Genomic DNA, 27,553 nt, shown 5'->3' on the forward strand with positions numbered 1-27,553 from the left:
AGGCGCTGGGGATTGAACTCAGGTCCTTGTGCCTGCAAAGCAAACACTTTACTGACTGAGCTATCTCATCAGCACCCATCTGGTTCTCTTTAAGCAAGAATTATTTATCATAATTTTTGTATTTTCTTTTCCCAAAAGGCATTTAAATAATCTTTTGGTAACTCAATATGCTGAAAGTTTGAAACTTATTTTTCTTTCTTAACCCTTTTTAGATTAAAAAAATAACCTTTGGCCGAGCGGTGGTGGCGCACGCCTGTAATCCCAGCACTCTGGGAGGCAGAGGCAGATGGATTTCTGAGTTCAAGGCCATCCTGGTCTACAGAGTGAGTTCCAGGACAGCCAGGGCTATACAGAGAAACCCTGTCTAGAAAAAAAATAACCTTTAGTGAAAAATTTTTGATTTATCTTCATTTTATATGTATAGATTTTTGCCTACAATTATTTAAGGGCACTATGTGCATGCATTACCTGCAGAGGTCAGAAGAGGGCACCAGATTCCCACAAACTGGAGTTATGGATGGTTGTGAGCTACCATGTGGGTACTAACCAAACCTTGATTCTTTGAAAGAGCAGCCACTGAATCAGCTCTTTAGCCCTGTCTATGTCTGTCTGTCTGTCTGTCTGTCTGTCTGTCTGTCTACCTACCTATCCCTCTGAGACAGGGTCTCTGTATCCCTCCAGCTGTCTTAGAGCCAGCTGTATGGACCTTGAACTCCCCAACATTAACCTGACTCTGCCTCCCAAGTGTTTGGATGAAAGGCATGCATCACCACACCTGGCCTAATATATTTATCTCACTCATATTCCTTTATCGATCTATTAATATAAAGTAATAAATCCTTACAATTATAGTAATTGTTACTCTAAATATATTTAGAACAATCACAGTTGCTAAAGTTATTCTTCAGGCAAGTTATTTTTAAGATTTCAGATATAATTATATACTTATAAATTTTGCAGTCTTTCTTGTTTTGGGTTTTTTTGTTTTGTTTTGTTTTGTTTTGTTTTGTTGTTGTTTTTTCAAGACAGGGTTTCTCTGTATAGCCCTGGCTGTCCTGGAACTCACTCTGTAGACCAGGCTGGCCTCGGACTCAGAAATCTGCCTGCCTCTGCCTCCCAAGTGCTGGGATTAAAGGTGTGCGCCAACACTGCCCGGCTGCAGTCTTTCATATAATTGTTATTTATTTCTAATATAACTCTTCAGTTTAAAATACAAGATATCTAGATATAGTGATGGTTCAGTAGCTAAGATAGATGCACAGGTGGAGAATTATAGTTCAGATCCCCAGAATCTAGAGCACCTGCAGTGAAGGGGGGGGTGGAGATGGGAGGCTCTCCCAGCATGCAGCAGTGAAGAGAAAGCCTGCTTCAAACATGGTGGAAGGTGAGGCCGGCACCAAGGCTGTCTTCTGACCTCCATGTCCAGTGCCTGGACTCACACATGATCATACATACACAGCGACCATGCATGCACACATATATGCATTATGTATATACATAGCACATGCACATGTCTGTATAAAGAACTATCTGACAATTTATATTGGAACTAATTCTAGATCTGTGGAAGAACTACAGCTCAAGCTTACAAAGGCTAATGAAAATGCAAGTTTTCTGCAGAAAAGTATTGGGGAAGTAACTCTTAAAGCTCAGCAGAGTCAACAGGAAGCAGCTAAAAAACATGAAGAAGAAAAGAAAGAATTGGAGAAAAAATTGTCCGAACTGGTAAGGAGAAGCGAATGGGACTTGTGTGGACGGGGACTTGTGTGGCCGGGGCACTTGTGTGGCTGGGGCACTTGTGTAGCTGGGGGACTTGTGTGGCCGGGGCACTTGTGTGGCCGGGGGACTTGTGTGGGCGGGGGACTTGTGTGGCTGGGGCACTTGTGTGGCAGGGGCACTTGTGTGGCTGGGGCACTTGTGTGGCCGGGGGACTTGTGTGGCCGGGGCACTTGTGTGGCTGGGGCACTTGTGTGGCTGGGGCACTTGTGTGACCGGGGGACTTGTGTGGCCAGGGCACTTAGCCCCTCCTTTGGGTTCTGCAGGAAAAGAAGATGGAAACAAGCTACAACCAGTGTCAGGACCTGAAAGCCAAGTATGAAAAAGCCACTTCTGAGAGTAAAACAAGGCATGAAGAAGCCCTGCAGAACCTCCAGAAGATGCTGGTGGACACGGAGGATAAGCTGAAGGCCGCTCAGGAGGCAAACAGAGACCTGATGCAGGACATGGAGGAGCTGAAAACCCAGGCCGACAAAGCCAAAGTATGTTCTGGGGCAGAAAGAGTACACTTGTGTTATCTTAGCTAGATTCTGTATCAAGGCTGCAAGAGAGCTTAGGGGCAAATGTGACCTGTGCATGTATGGCAGAGTGGCAAATTGCATCTATTGTGGCCTTTAGTGTTTTGTAACAGCTGCTCTCCCTGTAGGGGAGGGTAATGGCTACAAGGTCTCTTCCCTAAATGTCCTGTGTAGCCATCACCACCCCCTGTTCTGCTTGTTCCCAATGGTTGCAACCTCTTACTATTGCCTGGCCTCTGTCTGCTTGCTTGCAGTAGATTCTCTGTTGGGAATGCATCTTTCTCTCACCTTGACCGAACCTGCTCCACCTTGCACTAGGGTGATTAAACAAGACAAATGTAAGAAAGGCAGGAGGCAGAGGTCCAGCAAAGCGAGTGGGTAGTGTTGGAACTAGAGGGAGCCCAGCTGTTGAGCAGGGTCTTATAGGAAGAATTAGAATTCTGAAGAAGGCTTTGACTGTCCCCAGGAAGGCTCTGTGAGCTTGCTGACAAGGAAGCTGGGTTCAAATAAACCAAGAAAATATCTAGGGTTGGAGAGATGGCTCAGAGATTAAGAGCACTGGCTGCTCTTCCAGAGGTCCTGAGTTCAATTCCCAGCAACCACATGGTGGCTCACAACCATCTGTAATGGGATCTGATGCCTTCTTCTGGTGTGTCTGAAGACAGTGACAGTGCACTTACATTCATAAAATAAATCTTTATAAGAAAAAAAAATCTAATTAGTTGAAAATAGAACCTGGACTTTCAATGTATGGGCCAGAATCATACCTAAACTCCAATAGGTTCTTTGACTTTGGTAACTTAGTAAAGTTTACCTTTCCTACTACTATTTAACTTTTATATTGCTCAAAAATTTTTGTCTCACGTGTTTATTTTAATGCATTAGAGAAATGTTTGTATACAAGTTTGCAAAAAATTTGTGAATCTGGAATTATTAAAAACCTCTTGTTAAGGCTGTCTTAGTTGTAGATTGCCCACCTACCCTGCCCTAGTATCAAAGTCCAGGAACCTAAAAGAAGAACACACAAACCACAAACTAGCTCCTGTTAGTCAGGAGGACCACAGTACAGTCTGTGTCAGTGTTAGGGGCACAGTTTCCCCTTCTCTGCATGCTATCAGAGCTTTCTCCTATGCTCTCTTCAAATATATGTCCCAGCTTGATAGACCATCTAGTAGTGGATATGAGGCCCATATTTGATGTTGCCTGTGTGGTCTCCTATGTCTTGAAAGGCTTCAGTATTGTAGACTAGACAGCACAGCAGTCTAGTAGCTGCTGTGACGCTGCACTGACTGGGGTGGTTTTATATAAAAAAACCTTTTGGTTAAATACTAGGGTTATTCCTCTTTCAAACTGTCACCTGATGACAAACTCTGAAGAACCCAATGAGACCTTAGGGTGTCACCTCAAACAAGTTTATGTATGCAGCCAGTAAGCTTTATACATCACTTCAGGAGGCCACAGAGCCAGTTAGCCAGTGACACCAAAATTCTGCTGTCTATTCCAGAAGTCACTAGTTAGGTGAGGCTGTGTAATGTTAAATTTGCACAGCTTCGAATTCAGTTCTCTAGCAGGATTCAGTACATTTCAGGAGCTCACTGGGAACATGTCTCCCATGCAGAGGAGGAAAAATAACTTGCTAATATTTATTTCATCATAGAAAACTCTGGGTAGTGCTGATATAGACATCATTAATTTGTCTTACAAATTAGTACATTTGAAAATATACTTCATTTAGCCAGCAAGCCCTAGAAATGAGTCTGCATCTGAGTAACATGTCTGTGACACTGGGACTGACACTCTTAGTCTTTTGACTGTCCCTCCTGCTAAGTAAGGGTTTACACACTGATAGCCTTTCTTTTTCCACCCCTTCTTTTGATAAAATGTACCCACCTATTAAAATATACCCACTTTTTTTTATTATTTTGCCCCTGACATAGTTTTGAAAAAAAAAATCTATGGATCTTTTTTGAGATAGAAATAACCTGACAGAACAGTAAGAAAGAGATTCATTCTTAATGTGAAACCCAAAGAAGTTTCTAGAAATGATTTCACACATTGTTGCAAAGCTAATAGGCACTTTGCAAAGTTCATTGTCTTTGTTCTGACCCTTCATGGGCTCCTTCTCCAGTTCCTGCCCCTTCGTTATTCAAATAGTCCTTTAAAGCTTACCTAGGAAATTCTAAGTGGAGTAGGTCATAGTAAGTTATTTGGGCTTGCATTTGTCTGCTTGATTTCATTTGTTCCCATTCTTTCCATCTTTTGTCCCTGTAGTCGCTAACTTATTTGTTAACATCAGCCAAAAAAGAGATTGAAGTGATGTCAGAAGAGCTGAGGGGTCTGAAATCAGAGAAGCAGCTCTTTGCCCAGGAGGCAAATGCTTTAAAGTTAGAGAAAGGTTCTCTTTTATCAAAGCTTATAGAAGTGGAGACCAAGATCACGTTGCTCCAGGAAGACCAACAGAAGCTGTGGTCAGTGAACGAAACCCTCCACTTAGAAAAGGAGCGGGTCTCGGAAGAAAAGCAGGTGGCCGAGAAGCGGTATCAGCAGGAGCACCGGGACAGGGAGTCTCTGGTGGCTGAGAGAGAGAAGCTGCTTAAGGAGATCAGTGTTGCCCAGGAGGAGCTCCTGAAGCTGCACATGGAGAACGACTCCCTGGAAGCCTCCAAGGTGAGCATGCAGGTGCTGATCGAGGAGCTCCGCTTCTGCAAGGACAAGCTGATGGCCATGTCGGAGAAGGCCCGGGCGGACAAGGAGCACCTGGAGGGCCAGGTCAAGAAGCTCACCGCCGAGAACATGGCCTTGATCAAAGACAAGGATGACGTCATTCAGAAACTCCAGAGCGCTTATGAGGAGCTTGTCAAGGACCAGAAGGCCTTGGTCCAAGAGATTGAGGACCTCACGACCGAGAAGAAGTCAGCCGCGGAGAAGCAGATGAGCCTCGATAACACCTGCCTCACCCTAAAGGCAGAGCGGGAGAACCTTCTCCAGAGCAACAGAGACCTGCAGTTTGAGAAGGACACGCTGCGCCAGGGCCAGGAAAAGCTGAGCGCCAGCCTGGAGGCCACCCTGCAGGTCAAACAGCTGCTTAGCACGGAGGCAGAGACCCTGCGCACACAGCTGGACTGCGCCAGCAAAGCGCTGAGGAAGGCAGAGCTGGATATGAGACAGCTCCAGACCTCCAACGCGAGCCTCACAAAGCTGCTGGAAGAGATTAAGACGTGCCGGGCGATCACAGACTCCGAGTGTATCCAGCTTCTCCACGAGAAGGAGAGCTTGGCGGCCTCCGAGAGGACGCTCCTGGCAGAGAAGGAGGAGCTGCTAAGTGAGAACAGAATCATCACCGAGAAACTCAACAAGCACTCGGAAGAGGTGGCGCGGCTGGAGATGGGTCTGAACGAGAAGATCACGTACTTGACGTCTGAGAAGGACATGGCTTGCCAGAAAGTCGCTAGGCTGAAAAAGCAGCAGGATAGCCTCTTGAAAGAAAAGTCAGCCCTGGAGATACAAAATGGAGATCTACTTGCCGACAGGGAAAGTTCTATGAAGACCATAGGAGATCTGAAAAGGAAGTATGATCAAGAGGCCACAAACAGACGGATAGTTATGCAGGAGAAGATGAAGCTGCTGGGTAATATCGACGCTCTGAAGAAAGAGCTTCAGGAGAGAAAGAAGGAGAACCAGGAGCTGACGAGCAGCAAGTGCGACCTGTCCTTGATGCTCAAGGAGGCGCAGGATGCCAAAAAGAATCTTGAGAAGGAACACACGAGCATGATGCAGGCGAAGGAGAACTTGAACGCTGAGCTGAAGACCTGCTGCTGCGAGAAAAACATCTTGCTGAGGGATGGCTTGAACCTGCAGGAGGAGTGTCAGAAATTAAACGAGGAGATCCAGGAAATCCAACAGACGTTAATCCTGGAGAAGGAGGCCAGGGCCAAGGAAAGCGAGACGTCTTTGTACGAGAGCAACAAGCTTCATGGGAGAATAGTGCTCTTGGAGGAGGAGGTGCAGGGGCTGAGGGTGTGTAGTGAGCAGCTCCAGACCGAGAACTTTACACTTACCCAGGAGAAGACCAACTCAGAGCAAAAAGTGGTGGAGATCATCAAGGAAAAGGAACTCCTGAGTGCAGAGACAGCTCAGCTCGCGGCTAACATCGAGACCCTCAAAAGCGACTTCGCCGCCCTTTCCAAGTCCAAGTTGGAACTGCAAGAACTGCACAGCTGCCTCACCAAGATCCTGGATGACCTCCGGCTGAACCACGAGGTGGCCGTGGCCGAGAGGGCCGAGGTGCTTCAGGACAACAAGAACCTCCTGGCTGAGAAGCGAGAGACGATGCTGAGAAACGAAGAGGTATTGAAGGAGAAGGAGCAGCTGGAAGAGAGCTACTTCATCCTACAGAAGGAGATTAGCCAGCTGGCCCAAGCCAACAGCCACATCTCAGCCAACCTCCTCGAGTCCCAAAGCGAGAACCGGACTCTGAGGAAGGACAAGAGCAAGCTTACCCTTAAAATTAGAGAGCTTGAGACCCTTCATTCATTCACGGTAAAGTGAGAGGGAGGTTCACGTACAGCACCCAGAGTCCTCACTAACTGTGCACTAACATTAGTGGCTTAGGTGATTCCTCTCCATTGCAACCTAGGGAAAGCCACCAGCTTAGTCCAGCTGTGTGTGTGTGTGTGTGTGTGTGTGTGTGTGTGTGTGTGTGTGTATCCATGTGTCTGTCCATGCCCAACTTTTCACTACAACCAAGGGGTTGATTCATTATCGAATGTCTTGCTGTAGTAATCACTTCTCCTCATTTCAAAAAAACCCTGACAACTGTGAATAAAAAAGCTTTTTTTTTTTTTTTAATTTTTTATTTATGGAGAAGCTTTGGCCATCGTAAAGTTAGCTGTTTCCTGGAGGCTTCCCGGCAGCATTAGAGTATGTATACTGAACACACTGAAACATAGTCTCCTGTGTTATTTCATTTGTCATGTCTGTCCCTCTGGAGGTGGAAGATCCCACTGAAACCTTCATGGCTAATAGGAGAGTGTGTGTAATACCAAATTCTCATGAGCATTATCAAACCCACCCAGTGACATTATGATCAAATGTCTTAAATAGTCATATGGTTATTTTTGATATTTAGTAGCTAAAAATTTGTATCGCTGTATATACATCTTTTTTATTCACAGTTATATTCATTATCCGTTTCTCTCATAGATTTCCCATTCAGTGCCTCTCATGAAACACTTGAGCCTTATGTTATCATTGCCCAAATAATTTATAATCGGGTGAAATATTCCTAGCTTACATTGACCGACTTCAAAAGCCCCAAACAGAAATAGCCAGGAAAGTGTCCTATCCTTACATCAGGACGTGTAGGAGCCATTCAGCTCTGTAGGGCTGTTCTGCATCATCACAGAGAGTCTGTCACAATGATGAGCACATCTTGTCAGTGGAACTTGGAACTTGGATGGAGGTTTAGAGGGAGGAGAGAATGTGGAAATGGTTCAGAGCTGACTTCATGAAACATGCCATGGGAAGGGCCTACCACCCTGATCTCCCTCACGGCGTAGACCCTCCACGGCCTGGTTTGTGTGCTCTGGGGTTGGGCTTATGACTCTCATCCTATGTGCGCTGCCCAGCCATACACTCTGAGAGTGGCCTCGGCCACACATTCTGAATTCCCCTGCTGGTGCCCGTCCTGTCTCCTCACTGTGTCTCCTTGTACTTAGGCTGCTCAGACTGCAGAAGACGCCATGCAGATCATGGAACAGATGACCAAAGAGAAAACAGAAACGCTGGCCTCCTTGGAGGACACCAAGCAAACAAATGCAAAACTCCAGAACGAAGTAATCAGATTTATGTGTTTTTTGTTTTTGTTTATTTGAAGCTTACCGACTTCATGGAATGTTTATTCACTTAACTCAGGAGTCCGTCTTTTTGACGTGTGGACTTAACAAGGTTTGATCTATGTTCTCCCTGAATGCATATCATGTCATGAATATATTACCTACTTAGTAGCTCTAAACTTTCAGATTCATGGTGACACTGGGTGTGGTGATGCATGCCTATAAACCCAGTCCTTGGGGATGGCAGCAGAAGAATTAGGAACTGAAGGCTGGTCTGGGCTATATTATGAACAAGCCAAAGGATAAAGAGGAAGCCCTAATATTGTGGTGTCTTAGGTAACTACTTAGTGGTGGAACTGTGTAAGTTTTATATCCTTTTTTATCCTACACAGTTTTCCCTTCAATGTTCTTCTAATTTGGAACTACCAAATTCCATTTCCCCACCCCTGTACAAACTTTTCCATGGCTTGGTTCAGTATTTACATCCTTTTGGGTCATCTTGAACAAGTCGTTTCTGGAGCTGGGACAAATTTGTGGCATCAGGTTATTTCTGTTCTATCTACAAGTAGCATTTCCCTTTGGACCTTGCTCTGATGCCCCATTACCATCTTCCCAGCTCACAGAAATCCTTCCTGAAAAGCTGCTCTCTGAAGTGGGATGTGAACTTTATATAGCTTCAGGTACTTTTTAAAATCACAGGCATGTAAGACATTCAGAATGTAGTTCACAGGGGGGGACTGCCAGCTGGGGAAGCTGTGTGAAGACTGGGCCCCTCGGCCAGGCTAAGCATCAAGATCTTCCAAAATGGACACTTCGAGGTAATTAGGGTGAATAAAAAGTAACAGAGATTACACTCAGATTTTTAAGATTCTTCTGGAGGATGGGATCAAGCAGAACTGTGTCCTCCCTCAGTAAGTCTGTTGTTACCAGACCCAAGGTAGATGCGCTGTTTCTTGGGCCTATTACAATGTTTTATTTCCTTCATTCATAAATCTAGGGTAATAAAGGACATTAAAAGGAAGGTGATATGTTAAAATTAGCATGGTACTTTCTGGATTGCTGGTTGATGGCATGCGATATGATAAGAGGAGACAACTCCCTCCTCTGGCTAAAGGGACAAGAACATAAACCCCAGGTCTGCCTGCCTGGCTCCAGAGTCCACGCCTTGTATGGCGGACCAAGCTCTATCTGTCCCTAGAACTCTGGCTGCCAGCCAGGGCTCTGTTCCATTCCATTCCATTCATGAAATGCCTGACTTAGCCACTAGATGGCGGGCGTTAAGAAGGCTTGCTGGCCATTGTGAGGTGTGTGTGTGTGTGTGTGTGTGTGTGTGTACCTTCCCCCCACTGCATGGCTTCTTTCTCTTCATAGAAATGGCAGATGGTTAACAAATTCTCCTAGTTGACAAATGATTGACTCAAATAAATAAGCTTGGCAAGTTTAGAACTGACTTTGTAAATATCATCCCCTATATTACTAACCATCGAGGAGAGAGAAGGGATTTAGTTTGATTGCAGAGACTGATCCTTGATAATGTCGATGTTTGACAATCTAGTTCTTGATTTTTAAAGATGGACTGTTTTGAAGGGCAACCTCACATGAAAATACTGAGAATTTTACAAACAAAGCCAGACATGGAGGTGCACACCAATAGCCCCAGCCTGGGTTGGGGGGCAAGGGAACCAACCAACCAAAAGCACACACAGCTAAAGAAAGCTTCTGTCCTGAGAACAGGCGGAGTGCTGGGCCTAGCACTTCAGGTTGGCGTCTTGTCTTGGCCAGGTGTACAGGAAATGGAGACTGAGCGAGGAGGAGGAGGGGCGCAGTCCGTAACCAGCTGGTCATTTGTGATCCCTTCTCCAGATGACTCTCCTGCCGCTCACAAATGACTAATGCCATCTATTTTTAAATACATATTTTTGTGAATAATTTATCCAGCTATGTGTCACTGAAAGATGAAATAATTTCACCCCTTTTTCTTGGTCTTTAAGTTGGACACACTTAAGGAAAGCAACTTGAAGACTGTGGAAGAGCTGAACAAGTCAAGAGAGCTTCTGAATGAAGAGAGCCAAAAAATGGAAGAATTCAAGACAGAAATGTGAGTTTGTCTCTCTTGTGGGGAGTTACAAGTTTGAAAAGATTAGCAAACAGTTGTCTATCCGTCTCCTAAAATGCATTCCCCGTGGGAATTCAGAGCTACCCTTAGAAGCACAGCTAAGTTGAAGATCACAGGGAACCGAGCTAGATGCTCAAGGAAGAAACTTGGAGTTCACTGTGACTTTATAAAGCTGTATAAATATATGTCTGGTCATATACTAGAGTTAAATTTGAATGTTTATGTGACAGCTGGTCATAACATGTAGAACTGTAAGCCGTTTTCTTAACAAATACTTCAAAAGCTGCACATGGTGGTGCATGCCTTTAATTGCATTCAGCACTTGGGAGGCTGAGGCAGGTGGATGGATCTCTGAGTTCAAGGCCAGCCTGGTTTACCTATCAAGTTCCAGGGCAGCTGTGGCTACACAGAGAGATCCTTTCTCAAATACAATTAACTAAAAATATCAAAATGAATCCTTCAAAACTTTTTCTAAGCCAGGCGGTGGTGGCCCACGCCTGTAATCCCAGCACTCTGGGAGGCAGAGGCAGGCGGATTTCTGAGTTCGAGGCCAGCCTGGTCTACAGAATGAGTTCCAGGACAGCCAGGGGCTATACAGAGAAACCCTGTCTCGAAAAAACCAAATCCAAAAAAACAAAACAAAAAACAAAAACAAAAAACAAAAAAACTTTTTCTAATAGGAAAAAAGTCAGACATGGTGGCACATACCTATAATCCCAAGTATGTGAGAGTCTGAGAAAGGATAATTACTATGAAGTAGAGGCCAACCTGGGCTATGTAGTAAATTCCAGGCTAGCCTGGGCTATAGCTCAGTTATCAAGTGCTTGCTGGGAAAAAATGAGCTGTGTGGAGATTCCAAGCACCTACATAAAAAGCCGAATAAGGTAGTGTATATTTATAACTCCAGTGCTCCGGGGCAGAGACAGGGGGATCCCTGGAGATTGCTGAACATAGAATGTAGCTGACATGGTGAGCTCCAGGTTCAGGAGAGACCACGTCCCCAAACATAAAGCAGAGACTGACTGAGAAAGACACTCAGTGTCCACCTCTAGCCTCCATCCACGTGCGCACACATACACTCCACATGCTTGCACACACACATTCACACACATGAATAAAAAACACACATACCACACACAGCATTTTAGTCACATTCAGAGAGAGTGGACTCAAGAATAGCTTAAGCAGTTATTTTCCTCTGTGACACAAGTAGTTAAGCTACCTGGATGTGGGACACTGAAGTGACTTTAGTTCATTTGTATCACAGGTCTCTCATTGCTATAGTGTTACTCCTGAGCTCTCTGGGCCATATTAGACACTGGGGGACGGGGTGGGGGAGGGGGCAGAGCCCCGGTGGCTCTAACCAAGAAAGCTCTTAATGTTCCGGTAGCATTCTCCTTCCACACTGACATAGGACTTGTCAGCCTTGTTGGCAAACCTGCCCACTAAATGCGGTGAGTCCTCACTTAATCACATCCCGTCACCTGTCACCCGTCACCCTTCCCAGTTGGTGGAGGACTAGTGCCATGCCCATAAAGAGACAAGCTCTGGCTCAGCGCAGTTGTGAAGTGCGTGCTGAGCATGCGTGAGGCAGAGTCTGATGGGAGACGGGCAAAGGCTGTCTTTATAGCTGGATGTGGCGGTGCATGCTCCTAATCCCTGAAATCAGGAGACAGAAGCAGGAGGATTACTGTAAATCCCAGGTCAGCTAGTGCTGCCTAGGGAGGACCTCTCACCCCCACCCCCAGCCCCTCACCCCCTTCCCCCCACCCCCCGGGTATCTCTGTGCCCTGCCCTCATGCCTGTGGAAGGAGTGGGAGCAAGACACAGCGAGCAGTGCCAGACAGTGATGGTGGACTATCTTTCTTTGGATACTTCCCTGAGGGAAGTCTTTGAAATGACAGAGAAGCAGGCCCTGGGCCAGGGCTGCTTTAGATTCTTTCAGCTCATCAGGCCTGAGGAAAACCCCTCTTCCTGTCAGTGACAAGGCACCCCATGGCTAGGTTTTAACTTTGCATAGAAATGGGTGGAAGGAGGCCTGGGGCTGAGTTGGGGAAAAGTCCTGGCCTGTGACTCTCTGTCCTCTGCCCTAGTCTTGGCCACCCTTCAAGGCAAGGACATCTGCTTTCAAAGGGCTGTGTGAGGGAATGGTACTGCCTGGGTTGTTGTGCATTCCTTACTTGTATTCTTCAGTGCCAAAAGCTAGAGCATGAACAGCTGCTGTGCGTGCATGTCTGTGTGTGTGTGTGTGTGTGTGTGTGTGTGTGTCTGTGTCTGTGTCTGTGTCTATATGTCTGTGTATGTGTGTGTGTCTGTGTCTACATGTCTCTCTGTGTGTGTTTGTGTGTCTGTTTGTGAGTGTGTGTGTCTACATGTCTCTCTGTGTGTGTTTGTGTGTCTGTGTGTGAGTGTGTGTGTGTGTGTGTGTGTGTGTGTGTGTGATAGGCATACAGCGGTAGCCATGTTCTCCAGAGCTGTGGTGTTTGTCCTTACCCGATAGAATAATGGCCCCAGAGGAACAGTGGAAGAGGAGTGGAGTTCCCTTTCATGGCCGCTGCTCTTACAGCTAGAATCCACACTCAGATGGAATGTTCTTTAACTTCATGCTCCCTACTAGAGTTGTGCCAAGAGAGCCCTTGATTTGAGTTAGCCAGGTCCTAATTTCAGCAGGAGAGCAACAATGAAGCGGTTTCCAGTGCTGTGTGACTTTCTATCTTAGAAGAACTGACAAAACAGTCCAATTTTCTGGACTATATTTAACTTAGTAAGTTTATGAGTAAAATGTAAGTCAGTATCAGCATGTTTATTCTGTCTCTCACTTTTAAGCTAGGGGATGTTTTCTGTTTTAAGATACCTTGTCCTGAAAGCAGAGCAGCTTGAAGCTTGGTTAGAGGCTGAGAGCTGGCTTGGCTGGCTGCGTGAGCATAAGGATGTGGCTTTGGATCCCTAGCACCCCCTAGAGGCTGATGTGGCTGGGGCACCCACCGTGCTGCCAGTGCTGGAAGGGGGCAAGAGGGAGAGTGCTGGGCCACGCTGGGGCTGCTCTACCCGATCTGGAGCTCAGGCCCAGGGAGAGACCGTAGAGGAAGGTGGAAAGGGACTGAAGAAGATATCCAGTGCTGGCCTCTGGCCTTCCGTGTGCAGGCACACACTTGCATATGAACCCATGATGAGCTCATGCTTGCACAGTTGTTAGAAGTGTTCGTTTGTTTTTGAGATGGAGCCCAGCTCCAAGGAGTCCGCTCCTTTCCTCTGTACCTTTACATGAGTTCTGGGGTTTGAGCCCTGACTCAGTCTTGCGTGGCAAGTGCTTTACCTGCTGAGCCCTAGTGGCCATGTTTTTAGTTTCTTGTCGAATTTTTTTACTGTAGTATTTTTTAGTGGGTACTAAGCAAGCACCAAATCACTGATCCATACCTCCAGCTCACAGTATGTTTTTTTTGTTTTGTTTTGTTTTTTGTCTGTTTTGTGTTTGCTCTTTTGAGACAAGATCTCCAGCCCTGGCTGTGCTAGAACCCGCTTGTAGACCAGGCTTGCTCCAAGCTTGCAGAGATTCACCTATACATGACCTCACTGTATGTTCTTTAACATACAGCATTTTCAAAAACTTGTAATACCTAAACCTTGTGTATATGTGATGAAAGAACACATTTTTAAAGAAGCAGAAGAAGAACTCAAACATCACTGCTGACTGGCCAGATGTAGTGGCATACACTGTAATCCCAGCACACCGGAGGCCCAGGCAGGAAGAGTTCAAGACCAGCTTTCAAAACACAGCAAGACTTTGTATCAGTAAATACAAACATTAATATGAAGGCAGTAACCTGAGAAATAGTCTATTTATTTTTTTTTGTTTAGTTTCAATGCTTTATTATTAGAAGAATAGAAAGAGAAAAGGAGATAGAGAAATAAAGAGAAAAGAGAAGATAGAGGGATGACCGTGACCACGTGGAAAAGGGGAAAAGAATGGGAGGGGGGAACAGAGATAGAAGGGGAACAGAGAGAGGGGGGATCAGAGAGATAGGGGGCAAGAGGAACAGAGAGGGAGATAAGAGGCCAGAGAGGGCCCCTTGTTCTGAAAAGACTCAGTGAAGCAGTATAGAGCAAAATCAGAACAGGGAAGTGGGAAGGGTTGGGTGGGAAAACAGGGGGAGGGAAGGGGACTGATGGGACTTTCAGGGAGTGGGGGTCCAGAAAAGGGGAAATCATTTGAAATGTAAATAAATATTTCAATAAATTAAAAAAAAAAAGAGGCCAGAGAGAGTGAAATACTGTATTTAGTTTATGATGGTATCATCGTAAGAAAAATCTTCTGATTTGTCAAGGGTTAATGGACTTTAGCTAGCCAATGAATTTAATATGTGGTGTGGTGTGGTGTGTTTGTGTGTGTGTTTATCCACTCTCGTTTGCTTTCCTGGTGCTGTAATAGATACCACAACCAAAAGCAACTTGGGGAAGAAAGGGTTTATTTGGCTTATAGGTCACAGTCTGTCACTGAGGGAGGCCACTGAGGAACCCAAGGCAGGAACGGAACCCAAAAACCGAGGGACACAGCTTAGGGGCCCGTCCTCAGGCTCATGCTTCGCTCTCCTACAGCCGAGGTCCCCTGCCAGGCGCGCCATGGTGGGCTGGGTCCCCTACATCAACCAACAGTCCATAAAATGCCCCCACACATGGCTGCACACCAGTGTGATGAAGGCAGTTCTTCATTGGGCTCCCTTCCTGGGCAGATGTAGGTTTGTGTCAAGTTGACAAAAACGATGATATCTGTATGTGCGAAGGGGTAACTAGGTTGATAGATCCACATTAAAATCACTGCTTTCAGGTTTCAGTCTTTATGTACTTCAGCGTGCTAAGGGAGCTTTTGTTTAGAGCCGTCCCCTCTAAATCTTCATGAGGTCATCACAGACTATGTTATAGGTGGGTGGAGAACTAAAATTGGGAAAATCAAATATGCCAAGCACTGCCACCCATTAGACAATTGAAGTTAAAAATAGATGTGTTCATGCATTGACAGATGGATTCTGACCCAGATGACTGGACTCAGAATCCAGCCGCATATGACAGCTTGCTCAGGAGAGTTTGCCTGTCATATACCTACTTAAAATTCAAAATTGCTTCACAACTTTCCATGGCGTAAAAGTAGAATCTAGTGATTAAGTAAAAAGTTTTTTTTTTTTTTTTTTTTTTTGGTTTTTTTCCCCGAGACAGGGTTTCTCTGTATAGCCCTGGCTGTCCTGGAACTCACTCTGTAGACCAGGCTGGCCTCGAACTCAGAAATCCGCCTGCCTCTGCCTCCCAAGTGCTGGGATTAAAGGCATATGCCCCCACCGCCTGCCTAAGTAAAAATATTTTGAACAGCTATATGTAAATAATAGTTCAGAATGTATATTTGGTTAATTTTTTAAAAATTATTATTTTTCCCACTAATTTATTTATTCACTTTACATCCCAATGTCTGCCCCACCTCCTCCTGGTACCCCCTTCACACAGTTCCTTCCCCTACCCCCTGGATTAATTTTAATAAGAAGAAAATATCTAATATATGTACCTTATTATTTGTATTGGCATTTATGATGCTGGTTAGCTGGCAAACTGTGTTATGTTTATTTGCTTGTAATTAGCAATTAGCATTGTAGAAAGAATACCATCAACTCTCCCTATTTATTTTGGAAAATTTTTCTTTGGGCATTTCACTTGCCATGTCCTAAAAATATACTCAGACTCACAATAGCACCTGACTCTGATGGGTCACTGGGTTTTCATTTCATCGGGAGAAAAATAGATTAAAAGATTTATGGTTGCCTCTAGAACAAAGTGCTTTGGCAGCAAATTAAATCACTATCGCCACAGTGGGGTTTTAGTATGATTACCTAACAGATTTTTCTATTGATGAACTGACCATGGCATTTCTCATTGATTTTACAGCAGAATTTGCTTTTGTGTGGGGTGTGGGTGGTAATCGGGTAGAGACAGTGTTTGTTAGGTATTTTAAACTGTCGTAATTGTGGACAGCCAATTTCTTTCTGAGAGGTTAAAACATGCGCCCTCTCCTTCATGCAGCTTACGGGTCTCTTGTTGTTATAGATCTTATCGGGCACGTGACCCAGATCTATTTTCCTCAGTGCTGTGAAGCTGTTGTCTCCCACAGTTTCCTTGCTTGTCTTGTTTCTATGGTAACCCTGCACTCACTGTCCTTGCAGAGAAACCCTAAAGCAGGCAGCAGCTCAGAAGTCCCAGCAGCTTTCAGCACTGCAAGAAGAGAACGTCAAACTTGCCGAGGAGCTGGGGAGAACGCGGGACGAAGTCACAAGTCATCAAAAGGTCAGTGGCCCTTCAGTACAGACTCTGAGATCAGGGGTGCCGGTATCTTCTGCTCTTGCATTGTTCCTGGAGGCTACTCAGATCTGCTCTGTGACGAAGTTGTTTCCCATGAGATGGCTTCCAGGGATGCACACTGCTATAGAACTTAGGGTCGGAGTGAACTGACACTTCCACTATCACGTCACACACTAGCAGGACCGGCACCAGACCAGACAAGCAGATAGAGAGGTTCTTATGTGATCAACACTCTGCTATTTAAATGAGTGCATTTAAATGAGATGAGCCAAATAGTATCTTCTCCCTATCACAGCTTTGATTCCAAGATTATTTTCCTCTTAAGATTTTTTCCCCTCTTTCTGGGAAAGTTTGTTTTCAGGATATGGATTCTAAGATTATGGTTTTGTGTGAGGGTTGTGAGTTGATTCTTAACTATGGCTCTCTTTAAATTTAAAGACGTAGCATTTTGCCGACAGACTAGTGTGTGTGTGTGTGTGTGTGTGTGTGTGTGTGTTGATTTGTGGAATGTGGGTTCTAATAAGAGTGCATCACAGCCTGCTTGCTGAGATGTGTGTCACAGATGTCTCTGACAGAAACCATACTTAAACACGGGAACAGAACAGATTGTAAATGATGGTGTGTTCTGCTTTGAATACCTCTCTAACACCTGAATCTCAACGTTGCTCACATCTGACCCCTGAGCAGCTGCTGGGACTTTTAACCGTTTATGCTTGCTTTACACGGTAAAGGACGAGCTCTGTTGCCTGCTGCAAGCACTGGCTGAGACCAGTAGAGTAATTGAGTCACAGCACTCACTTCATTTTCATCAAGATGGAGTAGTTTGTAGTGAAAACACTGTTTTATTTCCTTTTTGCTTTTTGGGAGCAGGATGTCACTGGTTGCCTGGAACCCAGCCTGTAGTAGAGGCTGGCTTCAGACTCAGAGCAGTCCTCCTGCTGCCACCAAGTACTGGGAAAGTCACCATGCCCAGAGTTGATGTGAGACTTTTCGATTTTTATTATAGTTTTCCTCTGCTTTCCTCATGTCATAGAGGAAATGCTGCAGCCTCCCAGCTCTGATTGGTGCTGGCATGCAGAGATGACAGTGGTGATCTGTCCCTACCACAGTTCTGTGTGACAGTGCTCCTGTCCCTGTGGCAGAAGATGGAAGCACAGAGAAGCTAGTAATTTGTTCAGCATCCTCTGGTGACAGTGTCCCAACATTTGTCATGTCACTTGGGCTTGGGACAGAATCAAAGTGAGTTGACTTAAGCAGAGTCACTGCAGATTCCTTTGATCAGCTTGGGAGAAACTGGAGTTCATGAAAAATAGAAGCGGAAGAAGAATTTTCTTTCTGCTGTAGCTGGAATGTCTGTGGTGTCTGGGATGTGGCCAGGGTGGCACAAGGACCAGAAGAGAAGGATCTGAGTGCTCAGTCTGTCTCAGTTGGCTTTTCTTTTGTTTGTTTTTCCCAGTTCTTTGAATATCTCTGGTGGAAGTTGTGGACTCCCTCCATCCCAGGATGAGCAAGGAGGTTGTACTGTCCTCTTAGGCTGTGATCTCAACCGGACTAATTATATTTCCGCGTCTCAGTCAGGGCTTGAAGGGGCTGAGGAGCCCTCCTGACTCTTTCCTAGCAGCTCTTCCTTAGCTGTCTGCTGAAAAGGCCTCGTGCCTAATGCTTCAAATAGGCATTTCACTGGGTGTTAGGAAGGAGAAATGCGACTCTGAAAGCATCTTCTGTGTAAAGCATGGAAACTGGGAGGGTGCCATGAGCCTGTCATCCCAGCAATGAGGATGGAAGCATGAGGATCAGGAGTTGTGGGCTAGCCTCAGCTACACAGTTACTTGAGACCACCCAGTCCTTTAATGGCCAGTTCAGGGCTAAGTTGGGCTGTATAAGAGACCTTGCCTTTAAAACAACCAGCCAAAAAACTTGCTTCTTATGTCACTTTTAGGTCATTGTTGTTTGTATTTATTTAGAAAATACAAGTAAATGTCAACTAAAACATGATAGTTTTTGTGATTTATCCCCCCCCCCCCCGCCCCTTTTTTAAGCTGGGGATCAAACCTAGGGCCTTATACATGTAAGACAAGTGCTATACCAACTGCACTCTATCCCCAGCCCTGATTATGGAGGTTATTAAAAAGCAATACTAGCCAGCAAGTGGTGGCACACACCTTTAATCCCAGTGCTTGAGAAGCAGAGACAGGTGGATCTTTGAGTTGGAGGCCGGCCTGGTCTATCGAGTGAGTTCCAGGACAGCCAGGGCTACACAGAGAAGCCCTGTCGCAAAGAAAAAATAAAAGGACCAGACAGGAGCCAGGCCCAGTATAAAAAAGTGATGATAATAGCCAAGAAAGACAACAGATCATTCTTGTCTTGTACACTTCAAAGAATGGGGAAAGCCGCCGACTTAAGTAAGGTGTGGAGGCTCACACCTACAATCCTAGTAATCATAGTCTCGGAAGGCGAAATCAGGGGGTTTCCAAGTTTGAGCCCATCCCAGGACATGTGGTTCCAGGCCAGCCTGAACTACACAGCAAGACCCTGTCTTAATAACCCATTTATCCATCCTATACATACATTCATGTATGCATATAGAAAATGGTTTACAGCCAATCTTATGTTAAAGATTAATGAACTTGTCTGAATCTGGCTCTTATTCTGTTATCTCTCTGAACCTGTAACACTATTCCTGTAAAATTATGAATTTCACTTCCTAGAGTTATGTGAATTTTTTAAGGGTCTACATCTACATCTTTTTGCATTAGTCAAGCCTCTGTTAGAAAAGTAATATAAATGAACTATGGCTGTAGGTCAGAGATATAGTGTTTGCTTGACTTGCCTGCAGTCTCTAGTACCACAAAAAAGCAAAAAGGAGAGAGAGAGGAACTATATGACAGATACCGTGTTTGGCAAACACGCTACTTTTTAAAATAAAGAACTTCAGTTATTGTACTGGCTGGTTTTGTGTGTCAACTTGACGCAGCTGGAGTTATCACAGAAAGGAGCCTCCCTTGAGGAAATACCTCCATGAGATACAGCTGTAAGGCATTTTTCTCAATTAGTGATCAAGGGGGAGGGCCCCTTGTGGGTGGAGCCATCCCTGGGCTGGTGCTCTTGGGTTCTATGAGAAAGCAAGCTGAGCAAGCCAGGGGAGCAAGCCAGTAAGAAACATCCCCCCATGGCCTCCGCATCAGCTCCTGCTTCCTGACCTGCTTGAGTTCCAGTCCTGACTTCCTTTAGTGATGAACAGCAACATGGAAAGTGTAAGCTGAATAAACCCTTTCCTCCCCAACTTGCTTCTTGGTCGTGATGTTTGTGCAAGAATTGAAACCCTGACTAAGACAGTTGTATTGCTATATTTAGTGTTTCCTTCTAATTAAAGTAGCAAAGACTAGGTTGGTAGGGCTAGGTAAAATGTGACCCAGGCCGAGGCTGTTTTACTTTACAATAGTGTTACTCTTTGGCATTTACTGAGAAGCCTTACCACTGCTTTTGTGGAGTCCTGACCTTCCTCTGAGACCAAAAGTCTTACAGGGGAAGAAGCAGAGGCTCCTACAGACTAGCGAGGGGCTTCCCACGGAGGAAGCGAGACCCGTGGCTGTGCTGTAGGACTGCCCCTGCCACTGCCCTGCTCAGGATGAAACTTCTTCACATATTTAGTAACCACTGTTTGGAAGACTTGAAACAAAACAAAACTGTGAGCTGGGAATGTGGGGTAGTTGGGGCCAAACAGCACTGTACAAACATGTTTGCAGACTGTGGGTGTTACTCTGTGGTAAAGTGCACATCTCCAATGCAGCAGGCTCTGGGTTCAAGCCCAGCGCCCGGGTGTGTATGCAGGGGTGTGTATTCTGAACTCCGCTGGTAGCTTTTTGTTTGGTTGGTTTGGTTTGGGGGTTTGGGTTTATTTGTTTGCTTGTCTTTGTTTTTTCAAGACAGGGTTACTCAGAAATCCTCTTGTCTCTGTCTCCCAAATGCTAGAATTAAAGGCGTGTGCTACCACTGCCCAGCTTTTTTTTTTCCTGTTTCAAATGCTTATTTGCTTATAAATCCCAAGCCATCCCAAAATATGTCTACATTCCCAGGTCCTTACTGGAGTCTCTGGGAACGAAGCTTACTTCCTCTGGGAAGTCTCCTTTATTTGAGGACTCCTCATTTCCTGCTTGCCCTTTTCACATTAACATTCTCAGGAGGCTTCAGAACAAGGCTGCTTTGAAGTAGAGCACTCTCCCTTGCTCCTGGACAGTGTTTTTTTTTTTTTTTTTTTTTTTTTTTTTTAGAACATTTCCTTTTTATTCTCTTAAAAGATAAAAGGCGGTGAAGAAATTCTGAAGCTGGGTACAGTGGTGCTAGCACTGAGAGGTGGAGGCCAGAGGGTCAGGAGCTTAAGTCATCCTCCCATAGATAGCGAGTTCAAGGCCAGCGTGGGCTACATGAGACCCTGTCTCTAGAGAGCAGAAAGTGGGCAAGAAGCAATGGTGGAAGAAGATGCTAATGAGCAGGACGTGACTGCTGTGGGTGTGGAGTGGAGCCAGAAGTCCTGTTTGCTATGCTTGTCCATGAGGCTGCAAATTGTCACGCTCCAGAGGTGTGAAGGAGGAACCTAACAGCTGCCAGTCTAGAGTTCTGCTTGGTCAGAAGTAGAGTCCCCAACCCAGTCTGCAGCTGGCTTTGCCAGTGCTATTAGGTCGTTTTCTCCAACTAAAATTCTTACATAAAAGGGGAAAGGTTATAGAGGTGGCTCAGCAGTTTAGAGCACTCCCTGCTCTTGCACAGGTTCTATTCCCACTGCCCATATGGTGGCTCACAACTATCCATAGCTCCAGACCCTGGGGATCTGATGCCCTCTGCTAACCTGTGTGTGCATCAGGCACGAGTGTGGTATATAGACATACACACAGATAAAACACTCATGAATATCAAATAAAATAAGGCATACATTTAAAAAACATTACCTTTGTTTATTATTTATGTGTGTAGATTCATACATGCCATAGTGCCTGCACAGGTCAAAGGTCACTTTGAGGGACTCAGCTGTCTTCTCTCACTGTTATCTGGCTTGGAAGCAAATGCCTTTACCCACCAAGCCATCCTCCCAACCCTAAAGTTCTTGCTTAAGTCTTCCTTTTTGTGGGGTTTTTCATTTTCAGTGAGAACAGGGACAACAGCCAGGATCCCTTAGGATTGTGACTGGGTCTAGGGTTTATCTGACACCAGCACATGCAAAGTACATTATCTTCTAAGTTTTTAAAATTATTATTATTAGTAGTAGTAGTAGTAGTGTGTGCATAAAATATTATTGTGTGTGCATGTGTTTGTGTGTAGGATGTGTTTTTGTGACTGCAATTGTGCGTTCCAGGTCACAGATTTGGAGACCTGAGGACAGTTCTGTGGTTGATTCTTTCCTTGCACTTCTATGAGAACTCTGAGGATGAACCTAGGTTACCAGCCTTGCTCAGCAAGCTCCTTCACCCTCTGAGCCACGCCACCAGCCCTGCATTGTCTCTTTAAAAGGAACTTGTTAGGTAGAGCCAAGTGAATTTGTTTTGTTTAGCAGTGTTGGCAGGAGTCATGTCTCAGAAGCTCTGACTGTCAGTGCAAGAGCGTAGCCTGTTTATGCTCATAGCAAGTTTTCTGCCCGGTGCCCTGAGTGGCTTCTTGTTTTCTGTTAGCTCACGTCTGTGCATACATGAACATGTTTGTATATATGTCAGTTCCAGGTTTAAACACTAAGTCTGCAGTGCCGTGACATTTAGAGAGCCCACATTAACAGTACAACCACTACCTCGGTTTAGTTCCAAAACAGTTTGAGAACTTTATAGGGGAACTCCTTGCCCATTTTAAGTAGTTGCTCCTCACGCTCTTCCTCCAGCCCCTGGAAACCACCTTTCCAAGGCTTTGTCTATTCTGGACATCACACATCGTTGGACCCAAGTACTGTATGGCTTTTTTTTTATTTAACATAGTGTTTTCAGGAGTAGGGTAATTATATTTCATTGCGAATTTTATTTCCTCTGACAGACACATGTGGATGTTTTATTTGCTCATTTTTATTGGATGCTATATGCATTCTTTCTCCATTCATACGGTGACCTGTCCCTCCAGGTCCAGGAGAGGAGCTACGTATGGTAGCTGCCTCTAAGTGCCACACTGCATATTCTGTGAGATGGGAACTTTTTTTTACCCCCTCCACAGTAATTCTAAAGCATGGCCCACACTTAGACCCTAACTACTCTCTTTCGTTACTTCTAGACTTCTAAAATATTTATAATATGGGCGGTAAGATGGCTGAGTGGGTGAAGACATTTGCCACAGCCCAGCTGGCCTGAGTTCAACCCCCAGGAGCCCAAACTTCCCTCTTCATCCATGCTGCTGGCGTGGGCATGGTCTTCTGGATCCTTTGTCAAGGACACAGAAGGCTGCTTCAGAGTCATTCTCCTGCCTTTCCCACCTGGTGAACTCGTCCTCACTGCCATTCTGTTCTCAAGTGAGCCGCACCTGCGATCTTCATGCCTCTCTCTGTGCCCCTCAGCTGTCCCTTACCACAGAGACCATAGAAAAGCAGAAATCAGTGGTGACAGGTGAACATACATGGGTGCTAAGGGGTCCACACTTTTTTACAGATTTACAGGTTCCAATTTTTTGGCAGCTCCTTCCTTTGAAGCCCAGACTGGCCATTAACTCACTGTGTGGTTGAGGGTGCCTTGAACTCCTGCTCCCCTCTTCTCAGCTGCTGCCCCCGCCCCGCTGGGATTACAGACAAATACCGCCACATGTACAAAGTGATACCTTCTTTTCACGGAGATTTCTAAAAATAACCATATGAGTTCTACAATACAAGTAGGCACCTCAGGTGGTCATTGTTGAGATAGATGTCTGATTTATAGTTGAGATGTCTGTTCTATCATTTCAGAACCTCACATGGATTTTGAACAAAAAAAAAAGAAAGTTTAAATATATACAATAATGTGAGTTCTTCAATAGAAGTAGACACCTGGTGGCCACTTTTGAGGTAGATATGTGTTTTATCATTTACAAACCTCACACGTATTCTATCTTATAAAGACAGCAGGTATATTGAGCTGTCACCATGGAAACATCAGCTTTTCCTCAGTTATTTGCAAAACGAGGCTATGGCTCGCTTTTGGAGACTGAACAGTGAGGAGATGGGTCAATAAGTATTTTGAGAAAAGTCATTTCTGAGTGATGTTATGGCAGAAAATGTACAAGAACTGGGGCCGACATTGATCAGTCTAAATCGGGCCATGAAAAGTTGCCTGCCTTTTAAATAGGCCTAAATTCACAGACACGGGTTAGAAAAGAAAAGCTGTTTGTAGCCTGCTGTGCATTATTTTGTAACAATGGTGAAGAGCAGCCATCAGAGTTTTATTCTAGCTCAGGGAACCCTAGGAAAGAGCACTGTGTGCAGCTGAATACCAGAGTCTCTCGAGTGTCTGAGGGTACAGGTGGGCTTTAAGTCTGAGCTGCTCTTGTTCTATTTAAGACAGGGTTTCGTGTGGCACAGGCTCGCCTCAGACTTACTAATGTGATTGAGGCCAGCTTTGAACTCTAAATCTTCCCGCTTCCACCTCCAAGCACTCTGGTGACAGTCGTGTGCCACCGCACCAGCTAAAACCAAGACTGAGCTGTCTTTACTCATGCCCCCTTTTTACCTGAGAAAGATTTTTACAGCTCCAGGTACACAGGCATGTAAAATTAATATACCAACTAAACAACTTACTGATAATAAATTTATTTTAAATAATCCTTTGAGGTGCATTTTATCATTTATTAAAGATGAAAGAGCATTCATATAGGAATGATAGAGGCTGCTATTCTTTTTTACATCTAAAAGGTTACATGTTGGCTGAATACTTGATACCGCAGAATGTAGAATATCTTCAACACTTTTCAGAGTTGATCAATATTTTGATTTTGCCTTACCTTCCAGCTCTTGAGAAATAGAAAGAAGCAGGTAGATCTCTGTGAGTTCGAGGCCGACCTGTTCTCTAAATAGTGAGTTCGAGGCTGACCTATTCTCTAAATAGAGTTCCAGGTCAATCAGAGCTACCTAATGTACCTTGTCTCAAAACAAATAAACAAATAGTAATTTTATAACTGTCAAAGCTGTTCACAGAAATATATAATACAAAATGGCAGAAGTATGCTTAGAGCCACTCCAGAAGTGTTGGAAATTCTGTCCCAATCCATGTCAAAATTCATTTACTATTTTGTTATGGATGTTCATGTGTGAGTGCTGATTAGCCCCACATATCACACACAATGATGATAAAGTTAGCATGGAAACTTAAGAATTCAGAAAGTTTTCAGTGCCTAGGCAGGAAAGCAAATTATTAAAATAAAATATAATTATTTTTAATAAAACTACTAAAATTATTAAAACAAAGACTCTAAAACAACCAGAGATAGCTCATCTGGTAAAAGGGATAACTGTACACCCTAGTCTCACAACTTGAGTTAGATCTCCAGGACCTGTGGGAGGCAGAGACAGGTCCCATCTCTGTGAAGTCAAGGACAGCTTGGTCTACGTAGGGGTTCCTGGTCAGCTAGGGCTGCATAGAGAGACCCCATTGAATCCCAACAAAAACGAATGTTGAGTGGGTCGGTGTGGATCTGTAATCCAAGTATTTGTGAGGCAAGACATGAGGTGTGGAGGAGAGAATTGCCCAGAAACTCACGGGCCAGCTGGCCTGAGTAGACCGTGCAGTGTGTAGCAGCAGGAACAGGAGAGACCCTGCCTGCCTCAGTACAGTCGAAAGCAAAAACCAAATCCCAGAAATTGTGCTCTGACCTCGACAGACATGTGCCTGAGAACTCAAACACACCAACTAAAATAAAAATAACCTGTGTATCTGCAGTCCCATTCAACTGATGCTATTTTGAGTTGTCTATAAGTGACAAAATTAAGACATTTTCTTCCTTTTGATTTTGTTTCTATACAATATTGTTAAATCTTTTTTTTAAAGATTTATTTATTTCATTTATATGAGTACACTGTAGCTGTCTTCAGCACATACCAGAAGAGGCCATCAGATCCCATAACAGATGGTTGTGAGCCACCATGTGGTTGCTGGGAATTGAACTCAGGACCTCTGGAAGAGCAGTCAGTGCTCTTAACGGCTGAGCCATCCTTCCAGCCCCTATCTTCTTAAAAAGAGTGTTTCTAATAAAAAGAAAATGAAGTTAATTATTCTTTAACAAAATAATAATTTTGTGGGTGGCATGCTCCTTGCCAACAGCTTCTACTTTGGTGGAGAGCCTTTCTTTCACTGGGCAAGCATTATATTAGGAAATCTGCCAAGAGACCAACTTACGGTCTTCCCTGAGTCAACAGTTCTTTCTTTCTTTTTTTGTTTTGTTTGGTTTTTTTTTTTGTTTTGCTTTTTTGTTTTTTTTTTGTTGTTTTTTTTTTTTTTTTTCTTTTTTCGAGACAGGGTTTCTCTGTGTAGCCCTGGCTTTCCTGGAACTCACTCTGTAGACCAGGCTGGCCTCGAACTCAGAAATCTGCCTGCCTCTGCCTCCTGAGTGCTAGGATTAAAGGCGTGCGCCACCACCACCCGGCGAGTCAACATTTCTTAACTTTCTTGCTTAAGATCTGCCTCTACATCGGAGGTCCTTAACCTGAGGGTCACGACCCCTTTGGGGAAGGGTGGTCAAGTGACCCTTACACAGGAGTCTCAAATATGATATTCTGCCTATCAGCTATTTACATTGAAATTTGTAACAGTAGTAAAATTCTAGTTATGAAGTAGTGATGAAAATAATTTTATGGTTGGAGGTCAGTTAAAGAGTTGCAGTGTTAGGAGGGTTGAGAAACACTGCTCTAGACTTCTCCAGTGTCCTGCTCTCCTCTAGCATTTGAAAGAAGGTCTAAAGAGCTTTTCCCTGTCCCTAACAAGTGTCTCGGCCAGGGTGTTAGGACCGAAGGAAACAGTTCTTTTCCACTTGCCTGTGCAGTGAAAGGTATTTATACCGGGATAGAGAGGATGGACAGAGATTCTAGGGGACTGAGGGAGCGTCGCTGCGTCAGCACCTGGGAGGCAGGACTAAAAGAGTGTGTGCGCAAGACATAAACATGAAGACAGGATATAACATGGGTACCAGAGATCAAACTCGAGTCATTAGGCTTGCCTGCGAGGACCCTTTACCCACTGAGCCCACAGTATTTACGTTCTCTGTTGATCACTCTCTGGGTGTGGTCTGGAAAGGGTATGTTCTGCAGATGTGGCTCTGTGTTCTTGTTTTGTTGTTTTTGTTTGTTTGTTTGGCATTTTGGCAGTCCCTGAAGAAGCTGTCTCTTGGCCCTACTCCTAGAAGCTGGGAAACAGTTCTTTCTTGGTGGGGAGGGCCTGCAGCCGCTGTCCTCTGCTGTCCTCCATGTCTCTGGAAGCACTCAGTCACAAAAGACCTTCTGGATCCTTCCCTTCCCTTTTCCATTTATTTCCATCTCCTTTTCTAAGAGCAGAAGTCTGTCTGTCTGTGTGTAGGAGGCGAGACGAGAATCCTCAGACACAGAGAATGTGTTTTGTGCTGTCAAGGTAGAGCTGCTATTTTGGACCTCAGAGCACTCGCTTGGAGAAGAGACTGAAATAGCACAAGTGAACCACTTCACAGGGGAAACTGGGGGAACAAGATTCAGCTTAGATTCTCAGCAGGGGAGTTCATCCTGTGAGAGGCTGGGCTTCCAAGTGTGCTACTATCATACAGAGAACACCTCCTTCTGATGCATTCATTCACCCCGTGGAATTACTGAGCACCTACTAAGGACTGTCCCTGCTATAAACTATAGCAGGAAACAAAGTGGAGAGTGCCATGCCTCACGCCATACCTCGCGCCACACCTTGCGCCATTCAAGCTGCTTGGCAAGCCTAAGGAAGCAGCGTGGGTGTTTGCTCCTGGCCCCTTTCACCCGAGCTCGTGTAGCTCAGCTGAAATGATGGGTCGGAATTAAGCAAAGA

At 44.9% G+C, this 27,553-nt stretch overlaps 1 protein-coding gene across 8 annotated transcripts in view; it reads left to right on the top strand.

The window, feature by feature from the left end:
• The window catches only part of Clip1 (CAP-Gly domain containing linker protein 1), a 113,129-nt gene that overhangs the window by 71,631 nt on the left and 13,945 nt on the right, over positions 1-27,553 (top strand). For 7 of the 8 annotated variants that reach the window (XM_052167498.1, XM_052167497.1, XM_052167501.1 and 4 more), the window contains 5 exons: positions 1,560-1,725; positions 2,043-2,258; positions 8,012-8,128; positions 10,120-10,226; positions 16,448-16,568. In XM_052167498.1, the coding sequence (XP_052023458.1) occupies positions 1,560-1,725; positions 2,043-2,258; positions 8,012-8,128; positions 10,120-10,226; positions 16,448-16,568 (727 nt within the window). Of the gene's footprint in view, positions 1-1,559; positions 1,726-2,042; positions 2,259-4,565; positions 6,834-8,011; positions 8,129-10,119; positions 10,227-16,447; positions 16,569-27,553 lie in introns of all 8 variants that reach the window. The other variant, XM_052167504.1, reaches the window with a different exon arrangement.

Source organism: Apodemus sylvaticus, chromosome 22, assembly GCF_947179515.1.
Source record: "Apodemus sylvaticus chromosome 22, mApoSyl1.1, whole genome shotgun sequence".
NCBI lineage: Eukaryota > Metazoa > Chordata > Mammalia > Rodentia > Muridae > Apodemus > Apodemus sylvaticus.